Source organism: Stigmatopora nigra, chromosome 6, assembly GCF_051989575.1.
Source record: "Stigmatopora nigra isolate UIUO_SnigA chromosome 6, RoL_Snig_1.1, whole genome shotgun sequence".
In the NCBI taxonomy this organism is placed as follows: Eukaryota; Metazoa; Chordata; class Actinopteri; order Syngnathiformes; family Syngnathidae; genus Stigmatopora; species Stigmatopora nigra.
In genome coordinates, this window is record NC_135513.1 from 5,636,826 (window position 1) to 5,652,368 (window position 15,543).

Genomic DNA, 15,543 nt, shown 5'->3' on the forward strand with positions numbered 1-15,543 from the left:
TAACCATCATTGCTGATTCATTGAGTCAAATGGAAAGGTTGCTTAAAAAATGAAAGATAGCTAATGGTTTATAGTGAAGGTTGTCAATGGAAGGAATAATTGGTTAGTGAATGAATGATAATGCATGAATGACAAAAGTGGTTAGATACATGTTGAATGAACTGCTCATACAATGAATACATTTCTTGACATGTGGAAAAGAGTTCCTGGAACTGTAGAGAATGGATAATGGATCCACAATTGTCACATTGTTAATAGATGCATCTGACCAAGTTTTTGATTTGGGGATTAAAAGAGACGAATCCAATGCTTCCATTGCATTCCTTGTATATTATTCCTTTTGTAGGCATAAAAAAACATGACTTACGGATGTTGTCAGTAGTCTCTTGCACAGTGTCAGTCTTGAGAAGGTTGTCAGCTAACATAAAAGCACCGGTCTCCACCGTATCGAGAAGCATTGTGGCAGAGTGCAGCTGCTCGCTAGTGGACAGTTCTCTCCATGCTGCCTGGGCTCGCGGCTGCAGCAGATTATTCACCGTCTCCACCATGGCCTGAGGGGCAGCGCAAACGTTACAGGAAAGACTTAATAATAATAATCTAACGTGACCAGTTAATGCCAATCTTTTAACATTGCATCAGACATTAGTGTTCTATGACAAGAGTAATCAATTACACAAGACAATGGAATGTAGTGGCCTTTCATTTATCAACTTGATAAATTAATGCTGACATAAATGTTAGGGTTGCAAATGTGGCATTCCCATGCAGATATTGCAAAGAAATAAAACTATTTAAAAGCATGTTTTTAATAACATGATTCAATTACGTGTCTATTAGTTGCCTTTCAACATGAAGTAAAATCAAGTTCACCAAAACGCACAGATCATACTACATAACCTACTAATTTTTAGATGCATTTGGAAAAAAACCTGGGATTTAAAAGAAAATAAAGTGGGTGGAATGGGTAGGTTTAGAAGAGAAAATAGTCTAATACTTCTATGGTGACAGGTGTCCTCTGGGAGAGGAAGAAGAGTGAATACAAGGGCCACCATACGCATACATGGCACCCTCCCATCTGTCTTCATTTTTTTTCTCAATTTCTCACTCTCTACTTGTAAAGAAACCTTTTTTTTTGCAAACGTCCTGCCATCGCTCACTTGTGTCTCGATGTTTTGCTGGCTCTCGAGGAGAAAACTGAATAAGAACAGGTGGCATCATGCACGCTAGTGAGGTCTCTGCTGAGGAATTGCAGTTTGGGTGTAATATGTCCATTTATTGGCAATCAGTAGGAAAACCAGGCGTCTGCAATGGACACAAATCTAAAATACTCCTACAAATTTTCGGTAATCTGAATTTCGGAGATCAATCCGTACTGTTTCAAAGAGGTTCACAATCTCAAATAAACCTCATGAAATGGGTTTAGGAATTCTAAAATTATAAAGTAATGCCCCGCTTCAGCTGTCACCTAATTAGCTATGATGCATGTTGCATGAGTTGGGAGATGGCTGCTCATAAACCAAACTAATTAAGGCAGTGATTTGGTAAACAAGTAGAAGTTGTTCATAATATGAAGAACATAAGTGCAAAAACAATACATGGGTTTTCCTAGTTTAGAGCAATTGTCAACAAAGCCCCTGGAAAAGCATTTTATACATCCCAATGAAAGTATTAATATGTATTTTGTCAAATTAGAACATGTTAAAAACAGACTAAATTAAGCTAATTCATGTGATATTTTTCCCCCTCAACATGGACAGAACATTGGTTGAAAATATACTCTATTCTTAGAACATTCATTTGTTTTCCGAACCCCTTATCCTCACAAGGGGGACACCTTGAATCGGTGACCAGCCAATTGCATCCCGTGGATGTGAGAATAATGAAAAAAAGTAAAATTCCGCCCCTTAAAAAATGGCCTTTGTTCTTTTGGATAACAGGTTTCTCATTCACTGAGCTACTTATTTACTTGAAGTGGTCAGACAGTTTTCCAAAAATGATAATGTTTGACTTCACCGGAAATTTCCTGCTTAAAAGTTCACTACATGTTTTAATATAGGTGGAGCAAGGGGCAATATCATTAATTTTTCATCTTCAAGGCTTTTACTTTCATCTTTAAGGGCTTCACTGCCCAGTCATGTAGTTGAGTACTTAGGTGCTTGTGATGGTGTGTTGTCTAGCAAAAAAGTCAGCCTTCTTAAAAGATGTTGATGTTTTCCTGTGCCACTGTTTGAAGAAAGTGCTTGCTAAAATATTGCCTGTTCTCCCCGGGCTTGTGTGGGTTTTCTCTGGGTACTTTGGTTTCCTCCCACATTGCAAAAACGTGCATGGTAGAGTGGTTTAATACTTTAAATTGCCTTTAGGTATAAGTGTCACCTGCCTCGTGCCCAAAATCACCTGGGGTGGGCTCCAGCATCCTTGTAAGGATAAGTGGTTCATGGAATGAATGCATGGATGAATAGAGAAATAAGGCGAGCACAGTTGGAGAGGAGGCATTCAATTTGTTAATTATGCTTTCCTAGTAAGGGATGAGTAATAATAAAAGCTACAGTGTTGTATTTTGGTTTCTTTTAAGCATTGGGGATTTTATATGGAAAAAGAAGAGCTGAAAAACAGCGTGTGAGTGTCTTTTTGTTTAATATGGAAGTTTACAAATGTATGTGTGTATTTGAGTGCACATGGAGTGAGCAGAGATATTGCAGTGCATCATTCTGCTCCACTTGCTGAGTCTATTCTCAGTGCAGGCTCTGTTTTTCATTCCCTCATGCAGTACTTTGATGTATTTCTGATAACCACCAACTGACACCCACCCTCCCATCTAATGCTCATTAAACTTCTCACAGTATTTTTTGAACTTGATTATATCTTGCAAGTTCTATTCCGTATAAAAAATATTTTCATTGAAATGTAATTCACCATTTCCACGATTACCTCTGTAGAAAAGGACCATAATGTGAGAAAAAAAAAACGTATATATGATTTCCATGAGGTCCAGGTCTACATATTAAGTCACGGACCTGATATTTGTGTACTTGTGTGTGCTTGCCTTAAAACGTGTTTGCTAGTATTGACATTTACACGCAGACTGTATGACAACTCAAGGGCTAAAATTACTGCCTTTTTAGGGGATTATTCACTCTGCAGGAACAGATAAGGGTGTTCATTTCTGTATATGCACAGAACATGGATGAGCATGTGCACACTGAATGCAAACGCACACACACACACACACACACACACACACACACACACACACACACACACACACACACACACACACACACACACACACACACACACACACACACACACAAACACACCAGTAAATGGGGCAGAAGTGAAATCCTTTGAAGCGTTGGGGTAATCCAGCATAAACAAGAGCGGCAAGACAGACGAGAGGCGGCCTGTTCTACTTCTTGCAGCTACATGAGGGCTAAACGTGCACACGCATGAGCACTGGTGCATAGATGGGCAGTGTATATGCTCACGCACGGCAAAGCACACTTTTAAACTGACAGCATTCGGATGTAGAAGTAGAAAAAAAATCCTTTCTTTCTCGCTTGACTGGGCTTGAAGAAAGTGCATGTTTTGGAGAATGTTTTCATCCGAGAAGCAGACTTTTCTGTCATTTGTTGTTGGACTTCTGTTCTGTCCTTTCTGACAGAACAAGTTTAGAACTAAATCGGGCTTTACATTCAAAGCATTTTGAATTGCCATATCCATATAGTAAATAGAGTTCGTATTAGACATTGTGATTGAGCAATGATTTTTCTTCATTGCTCATTCCGTTCTTCCTTTTTAGTCCAATCACAATTATCTGTGTTTCTGGAAGTAGGGAATACTATTTTAAATTATTGATGAAATGTTCCTTGAAAATCCTGATAATCGTGTGCAATTAACTTTTGCTTAATTACAACCTGGATGCAACCAGTAGAGAGGCCATGTTGACTCATGACACTTTAACACCTGTCCTGTTTCAAGCATTTGTTCTGAAACAAACAAAGTATTGATTCGGCTGGGCATATGTGAACACAGCAAACACCTTCGATTGCAGAACAAAACAACTGAGCCGAAAGCACCTGGATGAGCTGTTCTTGCTCGATTCCTTTTGGGCTCCGCAAGAATTTGTCCATGGTGATAATAGAAACATTGCAACATCCGACACAACACACTCATAACTTTGATTCAATCTCCAAAACAGTGTGTAAAAATGATTGCTATAAGATAATGAAGCCTCCCTTATTCATCATAGGGTGTGTACTGACACTAACGTCTTATGCACTAGCCGCATAAAAATTAAAAATACAACTTAACCTTTACTTTTGAACCTGGGGTGCATGGGCACTGACTGGAAATAAATGTCCATAACCAAGTGACTTAAAGTGAAATTGCATGCATGCTTATTGACTCTTTATTTCGTTTAAATATTTTTTTCATACAGTTGAATTCACTTGGCTTCAAATATAATCAACCAATTTCATTTTCCTCAAGTATTCCAAGAAAAGTAGTCAAACGGAGGTTTTGGCTTTGTGTCAAATTGTTACCAGGCATGCTTTTTATAACTCTTTTCTCTTGCACACTTTACCTTCCTCAATCAACTAGCCTGCAGCATCAAAGCCTCTTCAAATAACCAACTTCATCATGAATAAATTGCCAATTTAGTATACATGAAACGAGCCCCTGGTTCCCCTAACGAAATGTGTGGTTGCGTGAGTGTATGTGTGTGAGAGGAAAAGAGGGATACAGTGGGAAGACTATTCAATTATTTTTAATCTCTATTAAGAACCCAAACCTCCTGCACAACCCTCCTCACTTGACAATTAGGGCTGCAGATAATTAACAAGTAGAGGGCAGCAACAAACCACACCCCTAATCGCACACATTGTTATCTGGAAAAGTAAGGGACTGCGCCTATAATTGTGTTTTGCAATACAGAGGCTAATTATATAATCGATCACTTCCACTACCCACTCAATGCAGATGTGTGAGATGCAATATGTTCAACCTGGAAAGAACTGTCTCAGGGTGCAGATCCAATGGATTAGTGATGTAAAACATTGCAGGAAAAAATGGGAGCACTGCTGTGATGTGACAGCTTAAGATCAGCGGGAGTTTATATTTATACATTGGCGATGAGTGTGCCGTGTGTGTCAGCTTGTATATAGTTATAAGCCATGTTCCATGATGTGACATTGCTGACTGGTGCTGAGGTGGATAGTTTTTGCAAAGGAGGGGAGGTTGGGGAAAAAAAAGCCTGCATCAGGAGAAAAAGCGCTAGCCCATCAATGGTGTGTATGAATGCGTCTGTGAGAGCAAAAATGAGACGCTGCAGGCTGTCTACACACAGATGAGGCAGGTGCTGTGGTGCCATGTCCTTCCACTGTTTGTTAACTCTTCAAAGAGAGTCCACTTGACTGCCATTCTTTGTTAGTTAAGAGGATTACGTAAACGATACTTGACCGGTTTCACTGTATTTTCTTGGCGCAATAAAGGAAGTATGCAGGAGGTGGCTATCGATTGCCCCCTTCCACTGCAGAGCACCAGCAGTGTTTGGCTGTACTTGGCTAGCCTTTCGTCGAATGGGAGTGGTATGTTTTACACTTGAGAAAAACACTACTTTAGTAAATCGGTCAACATTGACTGCTTGAGTAAAATAAAAACTCAATGATGGAGAATGATTCTCAGTTATCTCTCTTAAAATGTTAATACACATATACCTAAGGTCATCATGCAGGGTACAAAACTGCTACAGCCCGAATTTGGGCACAGAAAAAGAGTACCGTCAACCCCGACCACTTTGTGGCTTCAGTCTATTGCTGTATATTTTTTTATTTATATATGCAAATAAAAAATGTTCCTGAATATAGAATAAAAAGATGAAAATACACAAATCTATCACAATATTTTGTGATTAGTATTCTGCAGGTTATTTTTCATGTCGATCAGACTGTGAATTATTAAAGTATTCATTTTGATAGAAGTGACTTTTGTTGCAAAGTTAAACACAATAAATAAATTGAAAAAGACATACTACATAGAAACCATGAGCACTGAGCCAACCAAACACACGTTAGTATGATTTTAAAGAGCGATGACCATGATCAAGAACCAGTGTGCAACAAACTATCCATCATTCCACTTCGCTTTCTCTGATGCAGCAGTGGGGGCTGAGACATTTCAATGAATGGAGATGGATAGCAAGCCATTTTCTTGCCGGCAGGCCCGTTTGCAACACAGCACATGTTGCTACAAAATAGATGAGCTACTATTGATATTGATCATGGTCTCTTATCTGTACCACTGATTATGAATTAAAGAAAAAAATGGAAACCAAAAACAAAATAAGTAAACCCATTGAGGAGATGAAAAATCCTTTCACCAAACACCTGTGTATATGGTTGATTGATGGTTATGATTTGTAATAGTTTGAAATGAGGATAGAACTCAAGTACACTCCTCAAAGGATTTCAATATAAATTCTAAAACCTCTGCTTCAAGCTACAAATAATAACCAACAAAGCGCTTCTTCAATGTGTGATATCTCACACGCTTGCTTGATAAATTACATGCTGAGCGTAGAAGTAAAAAAAAAAAAACACTGATACAAAACCGCGCAGACACAAAAAGCAGGGTGGCAAAGCAATCAACGAATACCAGGAAATGGAAATACCTGTGTGAAATACCTGCAGGACCTCTCTCTCTTCTGAAGCTGTGAATTCAAACAATTCGACTGTTAGCAAAGTAACACCTTTCAATGTCACATACGCACGTTGCCTCGGGAGAGCAAACACACAGGCATACAGAAAGAGAACTATGTCATTAACATCACCTAAATAAGGACTGGAAATAGAACATTAGTCTTCTTACTTACCTTTATAGTCAATGCATCTCAGCAAATAACCTTGTTTTCCTATTTGTGTTATTTCTGAAACGCACTGTCTGTTACACCACAGACAACCATGGGGAAAAAATAGATTGTTTCTCTCCATTTAAAACTAAATGATATTTTACTTGAACAAATCCTCTACCGATTCACCTGTAGGTCACATTTAATAAAGGTGCCCTCACTTCCACAACAGCGAAAACCAGTCTTTGATATAATAATAATAATTTGTTCATTCATTTTCTGAACCGCATGGAGTCTTGTGTGCTTGTAATGATGACTTTTGATTGTGGCAAATGTTATAAATATACGGCTTGGTACATGTAAATAATTTTGTTGCTGGATGCCATGCAGCTGTGTACTAGCGTTCAAAGGTCAGGCAATATTATGTAACATTGGTAATATTTTGCCTTCTTTGGGTTCTGCTAAAAAAGGTGAACTGTAATTGAGTTTTCATCGTACATTCTACAAATTATAAGTATAAATATTGTGTCAAAAAGGGAGGCATACGTAGAATGAGTGTTTTGGTACGGTAGAGCAATTACTTTTTATTTTCTCAGCAAATTTAAATTAATTTTTCATGATCTACGCTTATGCTGTTACATGGCTTTTATTCTAATCCACTCAAACATAAATGGCCATCATGAAAAAATGCATAATACAGTGATTTAATTAGGTATTTGGGTCATTAATGAGATCAGGAGCATCAATTTTCCTCGCAAAGTGAGCAATACTTATCTGAAAATTCTACCTCTAATTAGCAATTTGGTCAGGAGTAAAACACTAAATAATGGTTTCCACTTAGAAGTTCATGTTAAATGAGTGAAGAGTAAAAGCAGAGGTTGGAGTGAGAAAGCAAGGTAGATTGGGTGAGTGAAACTAAGTGCTGGCCCATTGACTCAGAAAGTAAAGTTAAGAGGGGAAAACAAGGAAACAGTGAGTGCATAAGAGTTGGCAGCAGCTGTCAGTCTCACTCCCAAAGTCAGCCTATCACTGTTGACCTCAGCAAAGACAATCAAGGAACAGTCTCCCATTAAATGAGTCAGCCAGTCAATTAAGCAGCCAAGGCAGCCAGTCAGCGAGTCCCCAATGGCTTAGCTCACTTTAATGAATGCCTACATGAACAAACTACCGAACTAAATTCTTTCTTGCTCACTGCTGATAAAACAGATCCTGTGCATACTCAAGATTGAGTTTCCATTTATGCCATTTTATAGTAAACAAAACCTAACACAACAACAAAATCAATTTTTGGTTGTTGACTTAAAGCACTACTGTAAATTGAGTGCTAATCTATATTAAAAGTGAAGAAAAGTTAAATGTACTTCTTGCAAACTATAGGCAGACTTGTTGAAACAAAACTTTTTTTGGTAAACCATTTTTGTTTACAATTTCCATTTAACTAATACAATTGCTTGTAATGCACAATCAAGTGGGAACGTAGGGATGTTTTTTTAATTAGCTTTAGTTTTGAATTGGGTTGAGAAAAGCTGTTTAAACTTATTATCTTTATAAGAAGAAAATAGGAAAAGTTGGTTATCAAACAAGTTTCTTCTGATTCTTTTTTTCATGATTATAACACATTTCACCATTCTGGCAATTATTCTTTTGTGTTTGTACATCCAAAACATACTTATTGACCAAACATATTACCTTAGTAAGGCTGCGAGCAGCACTGTCTTTGCCCCCGGGCGTGAGGTTTCTGAGCTGCACGTCGAGTAGTTCCACCAGCTGGGCCATGGCCCGCACAGTGGAAGGCACGTCGCCAGGACGCAATAGCCCTTTGGTCTGCTCTGCCAACTCCCTGGCCACAATGGCCGCCGTCTCGCCCGACCGGAGCTGGACACAAACAGAGCGACAGAGGCAAGGGTTATAAGGAATGATGGATGGAGTTAGGGACAACGTGGTGTGAGTTTGAGCAAGGGGAAAAAGTTCCCTGACAAGTTGAATGCAAATATGGACAAGAGGAAAAAGCAAAATAGGGGAAGTTCACTAAGGTACACAGAAAAAAAAAAGATTTATTCATAGAACATTTCGTGCAGCTTTCACTAGGGCAATGTTATGGTAAATACATTTTACAGTGGAACCTCTGTAATCGCAGGCAAGCTGATTGGTTTGGACTTTGAAAAATCTTGGTTGACAGGTGAAAAGGAATAAAAAATTCCAGGTTGAATTTTTACAAGACAGTCAAACACCTTTTACCATTCTAAATAACCTCGTCTTAAGCTTTACAAAACATTCCAGCATAAAATCTTTCCTGTCAATTTTCCATTACCAAAATCTGTAAAGCACCCCCAGCGACCTTAGTAAGGATAAAGCAGTTTAGAAAATGAGATGTGGCATTTTAGCCATTTTTTTCATCTCTAAGAAATAAAACACAAAAACTGTTGGTTTTTCAGAACCTGCAGAAATATGCGTTCTTTCGTGTCTCACGTCATTTGGTAGGTTCACAAAGTGATCGATACATCACTTGCTGTAGTTGCTATACCTCTATGTGGGGAATATCGCTATGGTAAACTATCATACCACATTTGCTCCCAAAGGCAGGAACAGAACATCACCATTTACCTTTTGCATGATATGGTTGACCCAAGGTGACGTGCAGTTGCTGAGATCAGGTCCTTGAGGATCCCAATAGCCAAGATGGGCCCTGCACATGTATGTGGCCACGCCTGTAAAGATCAGTAAAATTAATAAATTCAGACAGCACTGACATTCACTGAATGACTTGAACACTTCATGTGGTGCCTACTGGGAGTTCTTTGTCATGTAAGCAAATTAACATGAACAACGATGTGTGTGCTGTGACAAACGGAATTACTGTAAAAAAACAAACAGTGGTTCTTCCCTTGTAAGGATATGATTATGAACTCTTAAATATTTTAAACGTCAATAGGAGTTTAACTTCCATTGCCTGAAATATTCTTTGGACATTCTAACCTTCTCCCAAAAGGGAACACACATCCTCATTCATGAACACAATGTTAATTAGTCGAAGAAACCTTTAACATAAGATTTCACACAGTGACATCATCCCTCAGTATTTCTTACCAAGTGTCCCAACTGGGCACGGCTGCTTGGCGAGTTGGCCTTGCTGGGTGCGGGGCCATGAAATATCAGCCATCAATTTGGCACTACAGAAATCTTGGGGAGGCAAAACTGGGGGCTGTGCTGCTGCTGGAGGGACCTGCACCGGTGGGTAACGTTCCCCATTTTTGCGGTTTGTCTCTGGTATCTGATTTTGATTTGCACCAGATGGTGAACCGCCACCAATATTTATGTTAGGCTGGCGAACTGTTGTGGTGGTTCGGTAACGCTGTCCTGGAGTCGTGAGGAGAGGGCGCAGGGTGGTATAATAGGATGGTGAACGAGTGGTGGTTGAACGACTGGTTGAGGATGAGGAACCCCCACCGATTGTGCCCCCTCCTCCTCTGTTAGGGGGTATGATGGGCGGACGGAAATCTATGTAGGAAAAAGAAAGGCAAAGATTAAGTTACAAAATATGATGAAAGAAATTAAATGACTACAAATGGTGAGCAACAGACTAAATTCTTTTAATCCACAATGGAGGATTTTTTTCTATAAAATATCATAATGATAGTAATTACAGAATAGAAAACCCAATTTACTTTCACTATATACTGTGTATCCCTGCAAAATGCAATGGTAATTATAGTTAAGTACGATAAATATGTGGCATGACGTAAGACACCCAACAACACTGTGACGCTATAGAGCTACATTTATGATTCATGCCACAGTGACATCAGAGGAAGTAACATATTCCCTTAATGGTTCTGAAACATTTTGTGTCAATATTTAATTGTAAAATAATCTTAACTATTCATATTAAGGTCAGGAATAAAGAAGTTATATATGAGATGACATGAGTAAAAAGAATGGAATGAGTAGAGTACTTGATGAGCAGCGTCTCTGAAAGTACATACTTTTGCAGCTTGTCTCTGAACTTGCTGCTCTAGCTCCGTGTGGTGCAAATCAATACTGCATTATAGAGTGTTAGATAAAGGGAAATATTTACACTTTGCCGTCATGGCGGCCCATCCAGAACTCAACCTCATCTTTAATTAAAAAAGCTTTCAAAAAGAACTCGGGAGTGCATCACTGTTATTTTGACTTTTTTATTTATCATGGATATTGGATTGTAAGTATTTTGTTAATTGTGTTGATTTGAGTTTTGAAATTTAGCATTCTTTAGCCAAATATAATGCACTACTTGGCAGCAGCCAGCAAAAATCTTCTTAATTCCAATTCAGTTGGCCCAATTTTCATTAATCGCACGCTTCATTTTATGCTGGAAAATCTGTTCCTTCATGACACTACAGCACATTTCACATATTTTTATAATCTGAAATGTGGTGTGCAGCAATTTTGGTGCTCGCCAGTCCAACACATCCTCTTTTTTGACTTGTTCTTTTTGACTTGTTCTTTTTGACTTGTTATCAATTTAAATGGCATCGGAATATAGGGTCTAAATAAGACCCATGTCCAATAACTTTATTGTGTGAAAGATTTTAGGAGAATGAGAAATTCTACCACAATAAAACCAACTAGTGTTTTTTTATGATACAGTTTGTCATGTTTGCAGGTGTAATGACCAGGCTAAAAAAGTTGTATTTGATGAAATCTGCGTGAGGTCATACTGCAACCTTTGTGCTGCTATGCTTCTTAATATTGATTTGTCAGTATTTACAGAGTCCTTTGGGTGTGTATGAAAGAATATGTGGACTGAGCACTGAGCCTTTGAGTGTTTGCAATGAAGGGCTTGTCTATATTATTCATTGTGACCTGAATTTGACCCTTCATGTGGACTTTAATGAAAACCACCTTCCCTTTGTGCCTCTCCCTAACTCAACTGCTTGAATGACAGCCGTGAAACATCCTGCTGTACATTCTGTACATTTATTCTCTGCATAACCTAAACAGTGCAGTTCCTGAATTATTGTTGGTCCTGCATTACACATTCTCCACGGAACATTGCCATCCATCACGTGTGGCAGCAGTGGCCTAGGGAGAAACTGTCAATCTGTTTGTGTGTATGTGTACTCTTGAGGGGGAAAAAGTGTGTGTGGTTGTGATTAGGAGTCTTGCCACAACAGTAATGGTGTGAATGTGTTTGTGTGTGATGTCTACTGCCATTTGAGTACAAGGCAGAAGACACAGGGCTGGCAGCTTGGGGTGAGGCATCATAAAAGCCCGCTAGCATCATAGGCAAGGGGCCACAGCATCTCTGTCTTTTCTTTTCCTGTGCTGCTCTCTTGACATTTTGCACCCGACATTTTCTGACTTGATTGCTCACTCTCAAATTTCTTGCACACCCTCTAATTCTCCTCAGTTTCAATTCAAGTTGCTGAAATACACTATATAATATCCATTCCATTTGTTCACTTTCACACATCTTTTCTGATAACATACCTTGCAAGTGCAATGCATTAATGTCGCTTAAAATGCTTTTAGGGAAACTGCATTGAATCAAAATAAGATGACATAACTGTGGCATGAACGCTCAATGAAGAAAAGGTGAATGCATTCGACTCAAGGCGACAGGCATATCTCAAACCCATTTAGCCTTAACTACTTGAGCAATGGCAAGAATGTGTTCTTTTTCAGTTATGGTGTACAAGTGGTGAATTTGTTTTGCTCTATATTTAATATTGCAAAGAAAGCATTAGAATGATACATTTCTATCCCTCAAATATAAAACCTGCTCAATTGACAAATTTTGCTCAATATTACAAAGATGGTGAAATGTTTTTTTAATGTAATACTATTTTTAAAAAGTGTTTAATTATTGAACATAAGTATTGAATGTATTAAAGTTCAGATTCTTTAAAACCTCTTTACATCTTTAAAATGAATAAGCCAATTGATAACAAGCATCTTAATGCAAAGTCATTGTGAACCAATTATAAGTTTTCCTTAATTCATTTATTTATAAGTCACAAACACATTTAAAGTTTTTTAATCTTCATCCTATTCTTAAAAAAGACTATCATTGAAAAACTTGTTTGACACAACATTTAAAAACGAGGTTTCTTTTAGTTTATTTTTAATGTAGTCTCAAATATCAAATATCATGGAAAGAATTATGCTAAATCAATGTAAAATATGTCTCTACCTACAAAAAATCCACTCCTGGAACTAATTAATCTAGAAAAAATAGGCTACATTTTTTTAAGTCATCGCCGATAGCCCCACCTTCCCCCATGCACCAAACACATCCCAGAAAGAAAGCATGCCACCCTCCAACATGGAGACAGACGTGTCGCTTATTGCAGCTACTAAACTCTATGTGCTTGTGTTGACTTTTCAGTTAATAAACAAAGGGCCTGTAAAACGTCAAGACCAAAAAGCTTAAGAGGAAGGCAAAGGGAGAAGACAAAAAAAACCTGGCATGATGCCCACATAGTCACAACATTTGAGGAGAAACAAAGGAAGTCAGTGTGTGAGAATAATGGTGTTATGAGCTTGACAATATGCAGCATCCTTAAACAAACGTGTGATATGGTTCCCCTATTCTTTCAGACAAACGTGCACAAAAGCACATCCATGCACTCCAAGACACATGCATAAAGACCACTTGAAAAGTGCGTAGGGACGCTTCCAAGGCAAAACGATAATCTAACTGGAGGATACAAAGTATTCGAAGCTGCATGGTAGCCCAAACATTGGACAGGGCTGCATACTGCGATAACACAATGTCTCTAAGGCTGGCACACACACACACACATGCACAAGCAGATCCAGCTTGTGGCGAGTGGTTCAAGCTTGCTGATAAGACAGAATAGAGCACTTCAAAGCTGTGATATTTTAGAGATAGAAAGCCACCTCAGCTAATAAAGCCTCCATCCAAATGGCTGGCACGTCTTGACAAGTTCGACTGCTAATTTTGTATGCAGATTTAATTGATTAATTGCATCTTCGGAGCGTATCCAGCCTGTATTGCATTTTTTGTTGCATAAGCTAGATATAGTGAGGTCAGCTGTGGTTTGAAGTCCACCTTTTGTCCAAAGAAAAAGTCTTATGAGAATTATCAAGTGTATGCTTTTGCATCTTCCACAAGCTGTTATTTGTGTATCACTTTTTTTTCCAAATGGTGGGCTTCCCTTCTACTCTGGTGTTTTGGATGGCAGCCTAATTTGGTGCTGACCGCCTGCTAGATGGAGAGGCAGCATGGAAGCCAAATGCACGTAGACGTCCTTGGCAGGGACTTTACAATCAATAATGGCACGCTGCAGACAAAGTACAGGTGTTCCAGACCATAAAAATAAGTCTCTGGTGAGGAGGCTGTGTTGTAATATGTTTAGCAGAGGATGAGATGAGACTGGTTTAGAGTAAAAACTGTGAAAGAAAGAATGGATACAGGAGGAGGATATGAGAGGAGTGTAGATAAGGCCTCTTAGGAGAGAAGTGAGAGCGGTGGAATGAAGGTGTGAGATTGTGATATCACACTTTGTAAATTGATAAAGTTTAGATTTCACAAATGTCCTTATTTTATGATTCATCACTTAAAATGCACACCCCCATCTCTATACAACCGCTCAAGGACACAACGGCACATACATTAAAAAATTGGTGTGTGCTGAGGCCCCCAGTAATCAAGGATGTGGTGAAAGAGGCTTTTAAACGCTAGCCATAAACCACCATTATTCTCTCAACTTAAGCTTGTTTCTAACATTTCCTGCCATGCTGATACCCGTCGGCTGATTGCAATCAGGAAGAAGTGAAGAGGAGGAGGGGTTAAGGGTAGGAGGTGAGAAAAGACCAACAGGTGAGCTGAGATGGCGGAGAGGGAAAGCAGGGGAAGAGGGTAGGCAAGGGAGGAGAGGTGAAGTGAGATAGGGAAGAAGAGGGGAGAGGACAGGACACAAGAGTAAATAAATGGCAAAGGGTTAAGACAATAGCTACTCTATGCTTGACTTCCCAAGGAAATGGGACACTGTGATCTCAACCATTAGGGGTTGAAAGGTGAACTTTTAAATTTCCGCTAACTGACAGAGTGAGAAGGGCCAAGTCGAGTTCATCCCCATATGGTCATTTATTAAAAACAATGACATGACTGCACATTTGGGTTGCTTTCTATGATTTAGGAGTTTCAGTTACGCGATTATACATCAGGGAATGGTGCTTTTTAGGCTTTGTGTTTTTTCTTTAAACAACAGACTATTTTCGCTACTTAAAATGAGCTGCCTTAAAGTAAAATATATAATAATAAATATATTTTAAAAAAATGAAGCCATCAATATTTCAACTATTCGGGCAAATAAGGACAAAAACTCATCCGTAAGCACCTGCATCCCTTTTGCCTGTGATTTTAAATATGTATTCCGTGTAAACCATTTATTTCTGCTGGCCTTAAATAGAAAAGATCACCGTGAGAATGTAAGGCAGGATGCAACTTTGTTTGGGAGAAACAAGACAGAGGGGAAAAAAAAACAACTTCCAAAGCGCAAAGCAAGGCAGACTGGATGTGTTAAATTATTCAAACATTTCATCTGCGCCATGCTGCTTGCGTAGGCTTGGTACTCTATAATATGCATGTTAGAAGATATGATGAAACAAGTCCATAAACAGTAGTGAGTTTGCATGGGAATGTTTGAGAGGGCAATATTTGAGAACTGACTAAAACTTTATATGTTCATACA

At 38.7% G+C, this 15,543-nt stretch overlaps 1 protein-coding gene across 11 annotated transcripts in view; it reads right to left on the reverse strand.

The window, feature by feature from the left end:
* Positions 1-15,543, reverse strand: part of adgrl3.1 (adhesion G protein-coupled receptor L3.1) — a 100,669-nt gene that overhangs the window by 26,908 nt on the left and 58,218 nt on the right. For 9 of the 11 annotated variants that reach the window (XM_077718105.1, XM_077718104.1, XM_077718100.1 and 6 more), the window contains 5 exons: positions 9,932-10,342; positions 9,449-9,552; positions 8,534-8,719; positions 6,668-6,706; positions 368-551 (listed from right to left, as the gene is read on the reverse strand). In XM_077718105.1, coding sequence (XP_077574231.1) covers positions 368-551; positions 6,668-6,706; positions 8,534-8,719; positions 9,449-9,552; positions 9,932-10,342 — 924 coding nt within the window. The remainder of the gene's footprint in view (positions 1-367; positions 552-6,667; positions 6,707-8,533; positions 8,720-9,448; positions 9,553-9,931; positions 10,343-15,543) is intronic. The other 2 variants (XM_077718107.1, XM_077718098.1) reach the window with 1 other exon arrangement.